The following is a 20,393-nucleotide window of genomic DNA, read 5'->3' on the forward strand; positions in this document are numbered from 1 at the left end:
TGCTTCATTTAATGTAATGCAGAACTGGAAATATCGAATAATTTTGATAAAATACATAACTACTTTCTTCAGATGTATCCGACGCCATACGTTTTTCAAGATTTTTACTAATAATTGGTATTTTCAAAATGAATAAATTTGGAAACCGTTTTATAATATAGTTTAATATATCTTATTTTGATATTATTATGTAAAAACAAAATAATTTAAATTATCGCGAGGCCTTTAAAATATAGTACCTAATTATTGGCATTTGATTTTGAGATTGAATAGATCGCAAATCAAACTAATTAGTCCCTGAGAGTCTTAAAAAAATGTCTAATGTCATGAACCATGGAATTTGGAGATACTAGATGCTTTTAATACTCATAGAGGGAAGACGTAGAAGAGAAAGATCGTCAGTACGCTGGAATGACTAATGGAATGAGCGTAAATTTAGTATCTTGGATTATTAAGTGGTAAACAAAAGATCCAATAAAATATTGCTTGGAACTCATGCGTTCAATGAGACGTAGCTTTACAATGTTTTCCACTATGTTGTCGTATATATATTATAAAGCTTGAACTGCACCGTTATATTATACAACGCAAGCCGCAACTAAATAACGGGAACACTAACTCCAAACTTGGAAACAGAATGATATGTGCTATGGTACGACTTGGGCGTATCTAGCATTATATTACATTAAATGAAGTTAGGTGATTAGTTTTTGTTTTAATAACATGGCAGGATATGGCATTTATAATTAGAGTGGAGTGCATTAAGAGATATAGGGAAGTATCATAGACAAAGATAAAATAATAGAGTTGTAGATTGTTTGTTTATAATATAAATACGAATCGTTGGTGTATTTTAAAAGGTACCTACTGCACAATAATTTTTAAGCCGAAAATTAATCATGACCATTATGAGGGGCACAAAAACCCTAGCCTTCTCCAGAAACTTTCTCTATCTACCCCTATCCTGGGCAGTGTCTTTCAGGTGTCTGCGCCGGTCAGTTTAGTTTCTTTGTTGACACTATCCAATCACTGGAATCTGTGCCTGCCAATCGACACCCTCGACCATCCGATGGGTTAAGTTGTAATTATTATGCTGCACATTGCGTACTATCACGTGGCGTCATAGTAAGCCGGGGGCCCGGGGTGACGGGGTGAAGCGACATGGCGTCATATGACATCATTATGACGTACTACCGGAGTGATAATAGCACTCGAGAATATAACGCTACTCATACAGCGGCGCTATTCATTGTCACCATACACATATAGGTGTTTCATCATATTATAATCTATGGTAAGCACTGTGCGCGGGCGGCATGCCTCGAGCGTGACGTCACAATTACGTCATGTCGTCTGGTGCCATACGAGTCGATAGTTAGGAAATCGCGGTGCAGATAAGTGAGACATACACACATAACAAATTTCACTAATAGTAAAAAAAACTTACTTTGAAAATAGTGGTTGTACGATACTTGACAATTCCATAATTCAAACAAATGTACTTATTCATAAACGCAAAACATCCGCTAAAATACACTGAATATCCTTAATTTTACCTCGAACACCATTTGAAAAACAGCCTAGTCTGGGGGCCCACTTCAAGATGTGGGGACCATTACAAATATTACATCTGTTTATTTAACTCTGTGAATATATCATTAGAAATACATCTTTGCATGTTAAACATTCTATTTTAATGTGATCAATCATTGCCCACTCATCCTGAAATGGCATTGCAATCTGTCATGGTTGAAATTTAATATTGTAAGTGAATCGAATGCAGCTTGCAATATAACCCGCTGACGTGAACGAGTCTTTGATTCAATTTAATGGAAACGATCAAAAGGAGATATATATGTATTTAATATTAGTTTGCGGTTCGCTCTTTGAATCAGATCAATCTAATAAGATCATGAATCAATTCTGTTTGAATGATTACACCATAGTATCAAATTATCGATGTGTCAAAAATTCGGAATATTGTCTAGGTTTAGTTTTTTCTAATAATATTGTCTTCACGGATAATTTTATTTATCCGTATGATATATAGGTATCGTATATTTATTTATCAATTTTTTTATTTAAGAAAATAAAATAATGTGGACATAACACATCTAAGTTCAATACATTCACAACATGAGATTTACATTATAACAAATACTACCCTCACAAGAGAGAAGAAAAATATACTTACTTATATAAAAAAAAAATCGCAAACAAAATACATAGTACGTCACTGAAAATGTATATGTCTTTGGGGAGCGCATTGACTATTCTTGTACCCGTCGTTAATGGTGCCTGATAGACTTGACACGAGGAAACGGTTGAAAAAGAGGTAGGGAAGTGTAGAAGAATATGGGATAAATTCGCGTCAAGAATACGTCATTCTAATCTTGTCCTTCGTTCTAACAACTGCTCTAGGTTAATGCAATATTGGTGTATTTGAAGGTTGCAACACACACTATTGTAGGTCTATAATGTGTGTTTAATTTTCGTAGGACACTCACACATCCATAGCCCTGCTTCAAATGTAGTGCATTGGGGTAAAGCCTATCAGAATTATATTTATTTATCTGCTCTGAGGTACAGGCAATATAATTAGGTGACAAACAGTCGTATTTCTGAGGTTGTACTAAATTATGTTCTTTTTTTAAATGTATATTTTAAAAAAATATTCTTATTTAATTTTAAATTACAAATACCTAAGTAACAACAGAGATATTTTACAACGTTTTTCTTAGCTCGTATTCTTATTTGTCCGGTGGTTGTTTGTCCGGTACAAACTTGCAATCGATTTTTAACTAACTTCCCGACTAGCTAGACATTTGAAACTTTTAGAATATATCAGAACACGATGCCAATGCATTTTTTAATACTTTTAGCCGTCTATAAGTAGAATTGAATTCATTTTTTGTTAATTCTGTTTTGTATGAAAAGTTATTTCGATACCATTATTGGTTGTTACTGATCTGTGTTCCTATCAATAAATTATTAATATATACGTGCGTTACTATGGAAATCAATATGACATGTCAAGTACAAATTTTTTTGATCGTTTAAGCTAGTCAAGTCAAGTTTGTATGGTTCAACAGAAAATTTAAAAGCGTTGTATGTAAAAAGTTCTTTTTATCTTGTAATTATTTATAATAATAGAGACGTTATCATAAGATCAATTCACTGAGTAAATATCTATCTGAAGGATCCTTTTACGGGTTCAATAAAAATACTTAGCAACAAAACGCGAATCGTGACCACGAGTCTCGATATGAATGTCCATACATAATGTTGTTTTTTCTCTGTTTCTTTGCTGTCTGGCATGAGAAACTGGCAACAAGCTAAGATATGAGATCTGCGAGGCGAACACCTGCACGTTCTGTGTATCACCTGTCCACTGATTCACCGCAGGGAAAAATATTTAAGATAGCGAAATAATATTACTGAAAATATTTGAAAAAATCCTACGCAATGTAGATAGGTATATCCAATATTCAAACAATGTAACAATGTAATAGTATTATAATTTGAAAAATAGTTTTGAAAATCTAGGATACGTACCTACGTCGGTATACGGCTAATAATTTGAGTTATTAATGGAGAATTTGGGGAATAGAGAAAAAGTTTTAGTGATCGTCAAATTATTATCATTCTGTGCAAAGAGCCTATTGCGTGATGGTAAAAAAAACTATCCAATTTGGAATTTAATTTGAAAGCAGTATCTCGGTCACATTATGAGAGGACAAAAGTACAGCATTCCCCAACTTGTCATCTAAGATAAGATCAACTGTAAGGTTGGCAAGGATGACGCCGCATTTTGAGGTTTGAGCATTTCCGTGATTGGTGCGAGTGCAGCTCCACCGAATTTTTCCGGGTAGCAGATAATAAAGCTAAAATCGCCATGGTGGTGGCCGACCTTCGCTAGGGGATGGCACAATAAGAATAAGACTTTCACGTAAGCTGATTAAGGAAATAAAAGGAATATAGGACTATAGGAAATAGGAGTGGTTAATTATTAATTGAATGAGTGTTTAAGTGGTAGAACTCTATTATTGGTTTTGAAACAAAGTTATGTTTGTTTATTCTACTTTAATTGAGTCCTTTGCGTTGACAGCTGTTTCGGGCTAAAAACCCATCTTCGGAACGGTTAACTATAGTTTATAGTCATCAATAGCTGTCAACGTAAATGACTCAATTAAAATTATATTATTAAAAGTAACTTTATTTCAAAACCATTAAAATCCCATGAAATTATATTACATTATTACAACTGAATATACACAGCTTTTACATTTTCGTGACACAATTCCTATAGATGTTTGTATCGTGCGATTAACGAGTTGAACATGCCTGTAGGTACTAAATAATTGGTATAATATACCTATAGTTTCATTATTGAAATATCGTATCTTTTTCGACTTATACGAGGTATAAATGAGAACTCTGCCATTCTGGGCAATGTTGACCTGTGTGTCCCAGATAACTATCTTAGAAATAGAGAACATCAGTTGTGTATTCTCCCAAGGTGCAGAACCAACCTGCCACTGGTAATGCCGATTGGGAGGGCGATAGCTATGTTCAGCGAAATTGCTTCGGGTGTTGACATATTCCACCTACGCGAAGATGAGTATAGGTGGACGTTGTTTAATAAATTCTTAAAATAGGGTCTGCTTAACTCATCCGGTGTACTTCCTTGTACCTATCTAATTAAAATTTTTTATGTACATATTTCTACTGTTTAATAACATACTATGTATCTCTTTTTTTATGTAACACTTACTGTTTTAAGTATACTTCTTTGTTTCTATATGTCATGTTGTGAACGTCTTAAACTTATAATTTGTAATGTCCACAATATGTTAAAAATAAATTGAAATTGAAATTGAATTATATATACCCTATTTTAACTCACTCACTGCTGACTATTTAATTACCACGATACGGTCACTGCTAAAGGCACGCCTGGCGTGTAGCAATTAGCATGCTAATTAACTCGTCAGTAGTGAAAGTATTAGATCTAATGACCACACGCCGGCGCGTCTTTAGCGGTGAAACAACTCAAAATTTCAAGGTTTGCAGTTAATAATGCCATTCGATATAGAAAGGTCTTCTCTATATAATTCAGCAAAAAAAGGGTCAAAAATTTCTGAAATGTGTCTTAAAATCGAATAACCCTTTTTGAAATAAATAATTAATTCCGTTTAAATTGTAAAATTTCATTGTGCATTGCTGAATCACACTAAACTAAATATAAAAAAACACACATTTTCTTCAAAATCAAAATTTAAAATTAAAATGAGAATTTTTGCAAACACGCAAAAAATATCTTGGAACAAGATTTTTTGTGTTGTTTCCTTATTGAAATATGGTATCCATATACATATATAGAGCCTAAACATACTAAAAGGCAAAATCTGAGTTGTTAAAACTGATTCCTATATACACATGTATAAGCTGCTTTTCATCAATAATTAGGATCAAAATGAATTTTTCATCGATTATTTCTAGCCATAATCTATACACACCATAGTCAGTATTGACTCAATATTTTTTCATTAAAAATCGCAAAGAAAAGCGCATCTGAATATCATTAGGACCTTTATAAAACGTCTCTAATTTTCTACGCTAAATAAGAGTAGATACTTACATTTAATCACAATCCAATTTAATTTTCGTTTTAGTAAAGGCCTTTGATGTATACCTATTTGAGATGCATAGCCAGTTTCTAATGAAATATGCACATACCCACTTCCAACATTCAAAGCCTATATCCATAGGCTTTATAACATTGTATATGCACCCGACATAATTGACTTCTTGTAAGCATATGTACGGGTACATGTCATATACAATGTTATATATAAAATAGGGGAGTTATCCCGTTATAAAAATAAACGTTAAGCCGTTTGATCTCTTTGAAATTTTTACGACTGTCAACAAAACGTACACGAGTAACATAACGAAAAGCAGAGTGCAATACTACGTAACTTGCGTTATGTATGTGCATACACCAAAAATTCTAATAATAAAAATAAAAATGATTTCATGTTATTCCTACATGTCATATTTGTTAGATTAATCAAAATCTAACGTTCGCGATAAACCAGGAACTTACTAATGACAGCAACATACTTAATTTGTTTGAAATAACTATCAGTAAAATCAATGTATTTAGAAATTATAGTAGGCATCAACGTATAATATATTTAATATCTGTCAAAATTTCCCTTATGATAATTATACATAATATGAAGGTTTCATATAATATACATTATGAGGTTATTATGTTTAAAATAATTACTAAAGAGAAAAAGACTAAAAATCTCGTCTTTTATTATATAAAACATAATAATAAGTATATAATGACAAATCATTTATTCATAATATGGTTTGGCGATATCAACCGAAATAGTTATCGACTAAAAACTAAATCTGTAGAATATACAATTTATTATTAATACCATGTCATTCTGAATAATGATTCATTATATAAAAACAAATTGGGTTTGTAATACTTATGTAAAGCATTGTTATCTCTCAAATCGATAAATGCAAATGAATATCAGAAAGCGAGTCGATGGCTTTCTGGGTGAGGCTATAACAAGGTTTAAATCTCGAGGGCAGAAAAATATGGAATACACAAAGAATATCTTTTTTTTTATAGTTATAATATGCATTGAAGTTAGTCACGTAAACGAAACGCGTATTCAATATTGGTTATATTTGAAGACGCTCGTTGCGCTTTGTATTTTTAGCGTTTTAGGGTCTAACCAAATTAAAGGAATAAGTCGAATCCGTCTTCAAAGCTTTTTACATGGCGATTGGCTTTCAAATTTTTGTCTTATATTTTTTTGTGTAAGTAATATAATTTCACCCTCACTTTCACATATTTAGGCACAATCTTATTATTATTATAATAAATACATCAGTAGGTATAAATTGTCTACTAAATAAGGGAATTTCAAACATTCGACACATCATTCAATACTTTTTATGTCGTGATAAGCTTAGTTCTAAATTCGAAAATTTGGCGATTTATTTTGGTATATCCATAGAACGTTTCATTCAACATATTATTTTTTATTATTACCACGTTGTTTTTAGCTCGTATTCTTGTTTGTCCGGTGGTTGTTTATCCAGTGCAAATCTTGCAATCGATTTTTAACTAACTTCCCGACTAGCTTGACATTTGAAACTTTTAGAATATATCAAAACACGATGCCAATGCCTTATTTTAATACTATTAGCCATATTTAAGTAGAATTGAATTAATTTTCAGTTAATTCTGTTTTATATGAAAAGTTATTTCGGAAGACATCCGTAATCCAATCCACTATCATTGGTTGCTAAGGAGGTGGTCGTAGCAACTAAATTATTAAAATATACGTGCATTACTATGGAAATCAAAATGACATTTCAGTATTCTATAATTATTTGTTTGTTTGTTGCAAAATAGCAAAAAAATAATTTGTTGACAATTGCCTTATTTGTCCTAAATTATTAATAAATAGAATTGTCAAGTTTATACGATTCGACAGAAAATTTAAAAACATAGTATATAAAAAGTTCTTTTTATCTTGTAATTATTTGAAAATATGCTGAATCGAAAGATAGATACGAAAAGGAAAATGTCAGATACGTGATGTTAGACTGTGCGAATATACATGGGTATTATAAATAAGTATATAAATTCAAGTTTTAAAGGAAAGCAAAGCTTTGATACGTACAAAATGCGGACTAAAGTGGGAGTTCCTCCAAATAAATCTTTAAAAGAACTAGGTACACATATGTGCCTGCAGGGGATATTTACACTGTTGCCATTATGGCAAAGAATTTAATAGGGAAGGGAATTAAACTAGCAGTTAACAAGTAAATAGTGGTGGTTTTTATTGACACGCAAAAGGCGTTCACTCTGTCAGAAAGCTAATTAAAAATATACAAAGTTATAGTATTGGGCACTTACCTATTGTATTTTTTTTTAATAATCAGTGGTGACTATCTACGTCTTGAAATATTCTTTCTCTCTTACTAATAAAATATTCGCAGCTATTGGATTAACAAGAAGTCTGTCAGAAAAAGTGTCATGTATGTCTAAAGAAATATATTGGACAAACGTCACGAATCGTAAAAAATGTGTGAGCAAGCACGGAAGGAAATATCGATTAAAATAATATACAATGACTGCGATTATCGAACACTGTGATACCAATATATTATTAGACAGTTTTGAATTTTTTCGCGCTTAGAAATTCACAGGAACCTTGACGACATTAATGTGCTTCGATTAAAAAAATTGTAACATCCGGCACTTTGAACAAAATCCAATATCCGGTCTGGAATCTCCGGTCGTTGCAAGTGACACAGTATGATTACACCATTAAGTATACCGCCAAACAACGTTTAATCTCAGCTAAACAAACACGTCATATTCGATGCACTTACAGCCAGTGTTGCCAACTGTCGTTGACAAAAGATGCTATACGGGGTACGAAAACAAGCTATTCGGCAGGAAAAAACGCTAGATTTTGTGAAAATAAAATTGCAAGTAAATTTAATTATTCTACCACGAACGAAGTCAATGCCGTTCCTTTCGCATATTGAAAAAAGTGAAAATAATCGAAAAAAGGTCTATATTATATGTGTAAAAACAACAAATTTAAAAAAAATATTCACTTTTTGAGTTATTTGAAATTATTAAAACCATGAGAAATAATAAATTGTGTTTTCACGAAAGTGTTGATTCTAGACTTCTATAATATTATTATAAAACATTGGTTCTCATCGCATCTATTCTATACACAAGGCTGCTATCGGCAGGATAGTTTATCATATTTATATATTGAGATATATTACAATTATTGAGATATATTACAATTATTGAGCCGTCTAAGCTGGCAAAATTGTCTATCTCACTCTAATAAATTAACACAGCCATAAAAACGTGTTGTTAAAATATAGTACTTTTTGACAGTTCAGACGGTTAACTTATTGTAACAATTAACCGCCTCAATACATAAATATGATAAACTACCCTTGATAGCCGCCGATAGTAGCCTTGTGTATAAAATAGATTCACATAAACAGATATTTATTAACACAGAGAATAATAATTTACTATGGCACAGATTTCAAACTTAGTCCAAGTATCTATAGTAAAAATATAATATATATATTATTACACTCATTGAAAATCAATGAAGGAAAGTCAATTTTATGGCAATAATAAAAAAAATATTTTTTAACGTCATCATGATTTTGATTGGCCAATATAAAAGCAATTCCCTGCTTCGATGGCACGGCGAATGACACGATTTTTATGTCTCTTTGAAAATTTGTCTCTCTGCTATCTGCGAACCATTAATAATTTCATATTAGGTTGTTATCGATTTTTTAAGACCCAGTCGCAATTTTTTTCTGATTTGTCCCCTCGACAGGAAGTAATTTCTAATAATGATCGGGGTGATAGGATAAATCATATTACCATATAAGATTGTCGTAAAAATTTTGTATGAATTTTATTTGAACAACATTTTTTTCTGTAGGTTGTTGTATAGAGTCAACTACCCCGCTATATACTATGTTCAGACATGTTGCATAAGAATGTGTATAATATTATGATATATACGGGTCTAAGTAAAAGGTAACACTCGTGGACATTTGGATATATTATTGAACATTCATAATTCTGAAAACACTCGATAGAAAAAAATCATTTTCGAAAAAAGTAAGACACCCGGGAGAAATCAAACCTGCGTCTCTTGGGTATCGCGCCCTGTGCATTACCACTATGATACGACTGCCACGCTTAATTGCGACAAATTTTAACTATTGGCCTTTTTAATACCTGCTCATAAGCGGTCTCCAAATTGAATAACGGTAGGCGATCGATTTTTGTTTTCTAAGTTGTTACTTATTTGAACTTACTAATAATTTTAATTAACTATTTCTTTTATTCAATAAATAATTCACAAGATTTAAGAACGTGTTTTCAGCATTATGTAAGTTCAATAATTACAATGGTACATTCTTAAATCTTGTGAATTATTCATTGAATAAAAGAATTAGTTAATTAGAAGTCTATATTTGTATAACATTGATAATTACACGGCAGTAGATAAAAGTTTTTAATGGTTACATTGGTATACGATCTTTTTACTCTGAAACTTAAGAATAGACGTGTGTCTCGTAAGTATTATGGACATTACGCAGTGAAGTTGGTACGCAAGCCGCGTATAATATTGAAGTGATCAAATTTCAGACGTTTCCGTTCTTGTTTTGTCTATGCTAATTTTTAGAGTATAGACATGTCAGTTGTATGGTGTGAGGTAAAACCTCTACAATTAGTAATGTTATCGATATCAGTGGCTTTGACTACCTGTTCAGTATATGAGAGATGAGTTACCAAAAGAATATGGAAAACTTGGACAGTCATGTATACGGGACATATTATAAAATATCAATATATATGTTACGCCGAATGTGCGAAATTGACTATTACATGAAATGGGCAAAATTTTGCCTAAATCATGAAAAATGCAAGCCCATTGCCTTATTCCTGAATTAGGCAAAATATCTGCCAAGTGCGTGAATTCGACAGTAATTTTTTGCCTAGTTCATGTATTGGACAAATTAGATAGTAGCGCTACGGTGGTGTTTTATGCAACTAAACCAAATGTGTCAAATGCTCATGCATTGGTCAAAATAGATGCGCTCCGGTGGTGTTTTTTGCAACTAATCAAACTAACCAAATGTGTCAAATGTCATTGATTATATAAAAATATACCAATAAATAACTACAATGACGTTCATATCCATTAACTATGCCCAAAAAAATCTAGAACTATAATATGATAACGGAAATTTTTTATTAAAAGGTATTTTCGCGATTTTATTCGTGCTTGGGTAATCGTGCAATGGTCGATTGTTTGTTTGTGATAGTTTGATGACACTTGTTAGCTAACCTCAAAATGGACATTCAGTTGAATTCAGAATTACAAAACCTTACCCAACCTAACCTAACGTAACCTAATAATAATATTATATTATGTCAAATTATAACTAATAGAACCATCCGTATTAAATTTACTTTTTCTACTCTCATGTTGACAGTTTAAGAATTCCATACCCTGGCGAATTTACGCACTCGGCAGATAATTTACCTAATTCATGAATAAGGCAACGGGCTTGACTATTACATGAATTAGTCAAAAATTTGCCCATTTCATGTAATGGTCAATTTCGCACATTCGGCGTAACACATATATATATAGCGACACAAAACATTTTTTTTATTATTAATAACGAATCAATTGAACGAATGACTTACTACGAATATTTCGGAACATGGATGAATAAGAAATGGGACCAGTCACAGAAAATGAAAACAAGAATTTATATACTTACCAAGGAGTGCCTTTCTGAAAATATGAACCCTCACTAGGAATCGAGATCTGAGACTGCGTATGGTTCGCTGTTATCAATCCATTTCTATGGTATGTAGGTATAGGTACATGACGCCGTTTTTCTATAACGCAACTTATGCAATCAATTCGTCAAAAGATTTAAAAAGGGTCTCGAAATAGTTCAAACCTGGCACACAATTATTATTTAATTATAGTAAAATCTTTAAAAAAATACATATTTCTCACAAATTGAGTAGGTATAAAATAATACCCAAAGCACAATAATATCCTCGCACTGCCATCATCAATAACAATTATTTTTAGTTACAGATGATTTAAATTTTTTTATCGTTTGGTCCTGAAAATCAGTCAGTGCCTTGGGCCTCTACTCCTCTAAAGCCTACACTGGGTATGGATGCTATACCAGAAGATGTCACCTAGAGTTAAGGCTTTCGAGATACGTATGTATACGTCATCAAAACTCATTGGACAGACCGGGTGACAAATTTAAACGAATGTTAAAGAACCGAGAAGTTCTACAGTTCTAGTGGTGGGACGCAGAATTTACTGGCTTAAGAACCTTAGTGATTGGTACCAGTGTAGCTCCAGCGAACTATTTAGGGTGGTGTATGATAAAGAAGAGATCGCCCGGATGCTGGTCGACTTTGAAAACGAAAAATGAATATATTATCTTCCAAGTACGAAGTATAAAAAAAACAAGAAGGGTTTTCTTTTTGCTGTAAAATTAAATGCAATTAAGCTATGATATATTAGTAGTTTTCGGTCAATAGACACGAATTTTGAAGCTAAAATATTTACTTACTCAATAATCAAGAGCACCGAATTGAAATATGCATATTTTTCCAGCGAGTGTAAAAGGCGTCATTAATATTTTCCAAAAATCAGTTTTCCTTTTAGCACTCCCGACGTCAACATCGCATTTTCCGAACACATAATTTGACTGGGAATTAATGTTGTTTTGGAACATACTGAGAGCCTTAATAAATATTTGTGTTTACCACAACCTTTTAGGTAAACAGCGTACCTTCATTGCGGTCGTTACTACGAAGTTACGGTCCTTAAGAAAATAGAAATCTAAGTACTTGGGAATTTATTGAATGAATTTTGAATGACCTTATTTAATTCTAATGTAGTTGGTTTCTACAGCAACAAAGACTCGATAATACATTATTATTTAATTTTTACCTGGGCACTGAAAAAATATTGAAAATAATTTAATTTGCGAAACCGTATAAAATCCATTCATAAGTAATGCAATTATGACGTGAGAATCAAGCTCAATTTTAAAGTAGTAAGACATATTTGGTAGCTTACTATTATAATACGTATATTATTGTCCAAATAAAAAGCGAGCCTTAAGAGGGAAAGGGGTTTTAAAAAAAGTGACATCACAAAACTAAAAAAATATAAACTCAGTTTCTCGAGAATTAAACATTAGGTATAGTGAAATTTACTCTTTTAAATTCCGGACCTTCGATGATGCGGAGAATACCGTTTCGAAGTCGTGTTTTCTCAGTACCTATCCTGGAAAGGGTATCAGTAGTATTTTTGATATATGGCAGTAAGCGCCCTGCCCTGCCTTTAAATTTGTCTTTATACTTCATCAACACATTTTTATTTTGAGAATGGGCTCTGCAACAAGCCCGAAACATCGATGAAAGAAGTAGGAAGAATACGCGGTGGATGCCCAAAAAAACTATATATATATTATATTTTTTAAGAACTATTTTTTTTACTCAACTCACAAGATTTAACAATGTCCATGGTTTTATTGAACATACTTATAGATAATTTGAAAACAATAAAAAATACGACACTCAGCAGGATTCGAACCTGCGTCCCTGTGAATTATTCGTTGAATAATATAATAAAATAGTTTATTAAAAAGTATTAGCTAGTGCAAGTACGTTATAACAAAATAAGGGAGTCATCCTGACACCCGAGTCCGGTTAGTATTTAAGATAATTTAATTCTTTGATCTAAAATACAAATGCCGATTACCGATTAGTAATGCACTTTAGAAAGCAGTCCGGAGAGTTTTGTAAAAACATTAGTGAAATTCGTCGCAACTAGATAAGTATGATATTTATATTATTGTGGTCAGTGCACATGAGTGTGTTTGCCGATGGATGCCGGCTCGAATACTCCTGGCTTTCGTTTTTTTTTTTTAAAGATTTTTTCTATTGGTAATATATTTCTCAGAAATGTTTTCAAATTAAATATGGGTACTTATAATAATATGGAAATCATATTAATCTGTAAAATCTTGAATGTATAGACATGTTAAAAACGTTTAAAAGGCTTTTAATAAATATGTTTTTTTCGTATTTATTTTGAATAATACCAGCTGTTTATAATATAGTATTTCTTCTGTATATCTTAATAAGAGAAAATTTGGTAAAGAATAAGAAATCTTTAGGAGACCTGTGGAATACTTACATTTTTTTTTACTATCAAATATTTTCATACCATCTACTGTTGGAGAACATTTTCATTTCTCACTGTACCTATGTACATAAAAAGTTCTTGCAATGTTGTCTAGTCACCATCCAGACATGGAGACAATGTAACTTAAAACCTTTTAAAGATTTTATAGTAATTCAAGTATGCTTTTTTATGCTCCATACAGCGAGAGAGTTAAAGAGATAAATGCAGATATCAAACGTAAACGATTTACGAACACCGTCCTGACTTTGAATCAAATTCTCTCACAGCTTTTAAAATAGTGGTATAAAATTAACTTCTAATAAATTTTGTATGATCAATGATTGAGTTATTATTATGACTTATTTTTTTGTTATCTTAGAAATAAACATTTAGAGTTAGAGTATTAAAGTACACAAAGCTGCTATTAAATTATGATCACCCCACGTGCTGTCACGTGCTGGCATGGCGACAGATTTAGTATATTGTTTCGTCATTCTGCAAAATATTTTGAATGATCACTATCTCTATAAATTCAATTTGTGCAACAAGTGCCTACTCTAATTTATTAGTATTTTGAATTATTCATTGTAATTTCAATTAATTTCAACAATTTCTACATGTGCGTACGTTAAAATTAATTGCAACTTGCAATATTACATGAATAGATAATATTTTAAACATAACCCAACCAGCAGACTATATACATAAACATTACACATAGATAATAATTTAATAAATAATCCACAGCCCAAAAAAAGAAAAACAAAGAGCAGAGTATCGTTCTAATAGACTGAGCAAGTGACTAACATCAATTTCTTGTAAAATAGAACATTGTTAAGAAACCTCTCCGTGAAGAGGCCCAGATCTGCATAGGTTTGTAGAGCAAATTAAAAAAAATAGATGCCAATTCAATTATAGTACAGACGTTGTGGAATCGCTATCAAGTGTTGTAATATAAACAGTTCATACACTCCCTCTATTCTAGCTATACGTATTTAAATATGGTTGTACAAATCTCTTCGTCGTTGTCACCCTCATAAATGAAGATAGTTTTCACTCCGGAATATGCGGTACTGCGGAGCTCTGGATAATTCTTCGATAACTTATCATATCATCTGCAAGCCTTACGGTGGAGACTATCGCTTTTACAATGAATCCCTTCACTTGGTCACTCTATCCCATCGATAAAATAAATTAGCTGTAAGGGAGTTACTAGTATAAATTGTGCTTGAGCTAATACATAGTGTTAAGTTCTTAAAAACCAACAACTTAACAATTCTTTGAAAAGCTTAGAAAACGGGAGTCCATAAAACTTCAGAATGCGCCCAAACGACCCCATAACACGACTTTATTATGAGAGCAAAGTTGGGGAACGTCCGGTTTGCTACACAAAGCTACATTGATGCCGCAACTTTTCATTCATCACGGTTTATCGCCTCAAATGTAAATTCCACGAGAACAGATAAGCTTGCTTTTGACGTCTTAAGATGTGCAACAACTTGCATATAAAATTTAAGTCTAAAATATGCAATAACTTGACAATTTTTTGAATAATTGCTGGTCATACGATTTGGTACTATTCAGAGTAAAGATTAGAAGATGAAAAGGAATAAAATATTAAACTGAGAGATAAAATTTTACTCTAATAATATATTACGGCACTGGAACGACTGAACGCCAGGACTAGTGGGCGCTGCACTGTCAAATGAAATAACGTTAATTAATGAAATAAATAGACGGTCTTTACGATTTGATATAGAAAGTAGACGAGGAAGTTTAATAAGTTTCTATTTACTACTTACTTAATAGGTAGTTATAATTGATTTGCTCTTAAAATACTGTTTTTTATTGCTGATTGAGAATTATTATGCCTGACGCTTCATATAAAAATAAAATAACTCTTTTATCGTTGGAACTTAAGGCGATCCTCTACCTACCAGAGCCACCTAGCGAAAAAATACGAAGCTTGCAATTTGAGACATTTTTTGATAATTTACAACTTAAACTGTGTTAATTACCTAATACATAAGTATGTATCTGAAAACATTTAAAAGAAAAATATTTTTTATTTTAAGTCAAAGATAAACTTACAATAATTGTAAAAAAATTGAGAGAGACTTTGGTCTAATTATTTTATTATTATTTATATTTATTTAAAAAAAACATCGATTTCTATGAAAATATAAATGTGAATAACTTGAAATCCTTTTTATTTATATGATAACTTATTAAGGTATGGTCCCAATACTCCCAATATTGAAGCTCGAATAAAAACGAATACACTGATTTTTTTTGTGTTTTTATATAACGAACTTTTGCACTAACGGACATTCCTCACCCGTATTAGTCCGTTATATCGAGGTTCTATTGTGCTTTATTAATTTAAATATTTTGCAATTTTTTCGTTCCTGTAGAGGAAGTTTTGACCGGAGGACAGAGGTCCTGTGTGTGCTTTTGGACACAATCTTACATATACATTTCACGTAGTGCAGTAAATAAGCGATAAAGCATATATTTGAAACTTTAAATGTGGGTAAATACGTCTTTAGATATAAACTTGTGGTAAGTATCAGAAGCACAGAACGTACCAAGAGATAAGTGAAGTAAACGCGTGAATTGCACTGCCACTTTTATAGTCCTCCAAGGAGTCAAGTTCTACATCTCCAGTTATCTAGCGAGGGGTAAAGTTTCCTATGAGCGGATGATGAACCCCGACTAGAAATTACCCCTTTGCGAATACTATCCAAGTGACTTTGTTCAAACAGCTTTGCGCGGTACGATTTCGGCGAATCGATATCAGGTGATATAACGAAGCTCACTGGGAACGGGGTTAAGTGGAAGATACTCAGCGAAAACGGGTTTAAACAGTTATTTATTATTATATCACCTACATATTTACCTATTATGTTAAATATATACATTTATTTTTTATTAAAAAATAACGGTACCTATTGAAATAGTTTCAAATTTTAGTAAGTACTTATTTTGTCGTTTTATAATATTATGGCAGTAGATTCTCGTATCGAAACGGGAAACGTTCACTATACTTATGGAATCGAACATTTTATATTGTAAGCTAGATAGCTTAACTTTAAAGCAAAGCTTAACGGTCAACATGCTCAGCGTAGGTCAAAATGGAGCTTTTATGGTATTTTCAGAGCATAACCCTGGACATTCCTTAAACGTAGTAGATAATCTATTTATAAAATTTTGAAGCCTTATTATCCTTTATATTTATTTTAAACATTTGATGACTGCATACAGTATTTTTATTACATAAAATAGTATTCTTTTAAACCTCTCGCTCATTTCTCGCCCCAAACGCATTTACAGAATCATTAGTAAAATTTATGTTAACATTATATAGTGACAAATTTACGATAAAAAATTATATTTTATAATCTTTGTGATCCCAAATTTGACAAGAATTAGGCATTTTATTAATCAAAAAATGGGCACGATTAACATATTTGAAGATAATTCTAAAGATACTGATTATAAGCTATATCTTTGACCATTCAAATGTGATAAAAGGGAGTAAGATCATGGTAACGCGCGTGTTTGAGCATGTACCGTTTAAAAAAAATCCGGTTAGGTACATGTTCAAACACGCGCGTTAACATGATCTCTACTTCATTTATCGTTTGTAAATTCATGGCTACGGCCGTATGTTGTAGCTTAACCACTGGGAAATGCCAATAGAAATGGCGTATTTCAAAAAAATACTACCTTATTCTTAGGTCAATAATTATTATAAAACAAATATTATTCATAGATTGTTTATCACATTTGAATGGTCAAAGACATAGCTTATAATCAGTATCTTTAGAATTACCTTCAAAAGTGTAAATCTTGCCCATTTTTTGAATAATAAAATGCCTAATTCCTATCAAATTTGGGATCACAAGGATTATTAAATATATTGTTTTATCGTAAATATGTCACTATATAATGTTAACATAAATTTTACTAATGGTTTTGTAAATGCGTTTAAAAATTAATAAATCTAAAAAATCTTAACACCACTGCACATGGATGTACTGAAATGACTATATTCTAAAACTTTAGAGCGAGAGGTTTAAAAGAATACTATTTTATGTAATAAAAATATTTTATGCAGTCATCAAATGTTTAAAATAAATATATAGGATAATAAGGATTCAAAATTATATAAATATATTATCTGCAACGTTTAAGGAATGTCCAGGATCATGCTTTGAAAATAGCATAATATCTCCATTTTGATCTACGCGACGCACATCCCCCCACGCTTTTACACATAAACATCTTTTACTACACATTATAGACTTATCAGTATTTGGAAAAATAGATACGTCTAGACTCTAGACTATATGTTATGTTAAATGGTTATTCATGTTTTATACCATTTTTATGAATTACGATAAAATAAAAATATTGACAGGAAATAAAGTCATAGTCATCACCACAAAATCCCATTGTTAAGAAATAGTAGAAATAGCCTGGACACCAGTGATGAGGGTACATATTGTAGGAATGTAGGCCATGGAAAGTAACTGAAAAAAATGTCATAGGACAGCCATATTTACGGGACGTGAATTTGAATTTTGTTTCATCTTCAATATTTTACTGAACATAAAAAATAATATATATAAGTAGAAACTTATATATTCTAATAAAAAAAGTGATGGGAGATTCGAACTTCGCCTTCGTATTCTGTTTGGACTGGGTTCACTGTGCGTAAAATAACATAGCCGTTACACAATATGCGCAAATGCAGATAAAGTCTTTTCAAGTATTAGTCCTATGTTAGCAGAAGACTCGATATACTTAGGTACCGTATATCTAGATTGTTAAAAATTATTGTGTCGGCTTATAATGTCGTGGGTTCTAGGTTCGATTACTGAGTCTGGCAAATACACGTATTATTTTTCAATGTCTGTTTGTAGTATGGACCTAATAGGTTGAGCAAGTGGCTAACATCCGTTTATCGCAAAAACCTGATCTTCTTAGGTTTGGAAATGGTAATAAAAATATTTTTCTGAAGACGGTAGGTTTCTAAATAATCGCCTAGTCTCGGAGTCTTTGCTACTACTAGAGATGCATCGTTAGGACCTCAATCCATATCAGCGCTTTTATCAGCTTAGTGGCCATAAAAAGTCTTCCCAATAAAGACAATCTCAATGACATAGTCAGTGGCTTGAGCTTTTCCGCGCTCACATAAAAGAGTAGGATTTAATTATCTTAAATGAGGTAATATAATTACAAGATAAAAATATTTTTTTGTATACAACGTTTTAAAATTTTCTATTGAATCATATAAACTTGACTTGACTAGCTTAAACGATCAAAAAAAATGTACTTGATAGAAATAGAGAATAAATATAGAATACTGAAATGTCATTTTGACATTTCACATTGATTTCCATAGTAACGCACGTATATATTAATAATTTAGTTGCTAGGACCCCACACTCCTAGCAACCAATAATAGTGTTTTACTTTTTACGGATTTCTTTCGAAATAACTTTTCATACAAAACAGAATTAACTGAAAATTAATTCAATTCTACTTGAAAATAGCTAAAAGAGTTAAAAGAATGCATTGGCATCGTGTTTTGATATTTTATAAAAGTTTCAAATGTCTAGCTAGTCGGGAAGTTAGTTAAAAATCAATTGCAAGATTTGTACTGGATACATAGCTACCGGACAAACAAAAATACGACCTAATAAAAACGTTGTAAAAAAGTACAATGTATTTAGATTGATTATAATATTGATAGACACCTGAGTAACCAATAGTAACCAATAATTAATAACTTCTTACCTTAGAATGATTTCCGTCGACGAAAAACTCTGCTTCGGTTCTGCCAGCCCCCTGGGGCACGTTGGGCGCCACAAACGCGTCGAGCACTCCGCGCGTGCCTTGTTCCCCCGGCGCGCTCGCTTCGCCCATCAGTATTCCACCGTCGTTGCTGTTCATGGAAGGCGTGCGGCCCTCCGCGAGCATTTTGACCGAGCTGGCGACGCGCTCGCCCAGCCGAAAGAGGACGAACTGCTTGTCGTGGGATCGGCCTGGAATAAAGGAATAATATATATTAGATTTTTTCAATACATGTTGCGTTTACCTACTTAGTATCTGGAAAATATTGATTTATTTATTTAGAAAAAGAGTATTACGGCATTACAGCGATTGGCCAATGCGCCATAATACATAATAAATACAAAATTATAAAAAATATCTTAATTAAGAATAACAACTAATATAACAAGTAAGTAGAAAAGACAGCATGATTATGTAAATATTAAAGAAACATGATAATATATACAATTATAAATTTAACCTATTTAACACGTCTACAAGCATTATATAGTTAATAAAAAATAAATCAACCTTTATGGTGCCATCAAATAAGTTAATCGCACGATACACAGCATCATGAAACATAACATCTGTCCTGCGACGAGGTGTCTTGTTATTAATATGAAATTATTAGTACAGTAATCTACGATTAGGTTAACTAAACAGATATAGTGTATCTATACAAAATTACTACGAAAACCGAGATTA

General features: G+C 32.0%; 1 protein-coding gene across 1 annotated transcript in view; it reads right to left on the reverse strand.

Moving 5' to 3' along the window:
• The window catches only part of mspo (M-spondin), a 540,637-nt gene that overhangs the window by 82,542 nt on the left and 437,702 nt on the right, over positions 1-20,393 (reverse strand). The window contains exon 2 of the mRNA XM_085942218.1: positions 19,650-19,897. Within this exon, the coding sequence (XP_085798344.1) occupies positions 19,650-19,897 (248 nt within the window). The remainder of the gene's footprint in view (positions 1-19,649; positions 19,898-20,393) is intronic.

Source organism: Rhyacophila brunnea, unplaced genomic scaffold (assembly GCF_057557595.1).
Source record: "Rhyacophila brunnea isolate RB1 unplaced genomic scaffold, BYU_Rbru_1.0 scaffold_14, whole genome shotgun sequence".
NCBI classification, from domain to species: domain Eukaryota; kingdom Metazoa; phylum Arthropoda; class Insecta; order Trichoptera; family Rhyacophilidae; genus Rhyacophila; species Rhyacophila brunnea.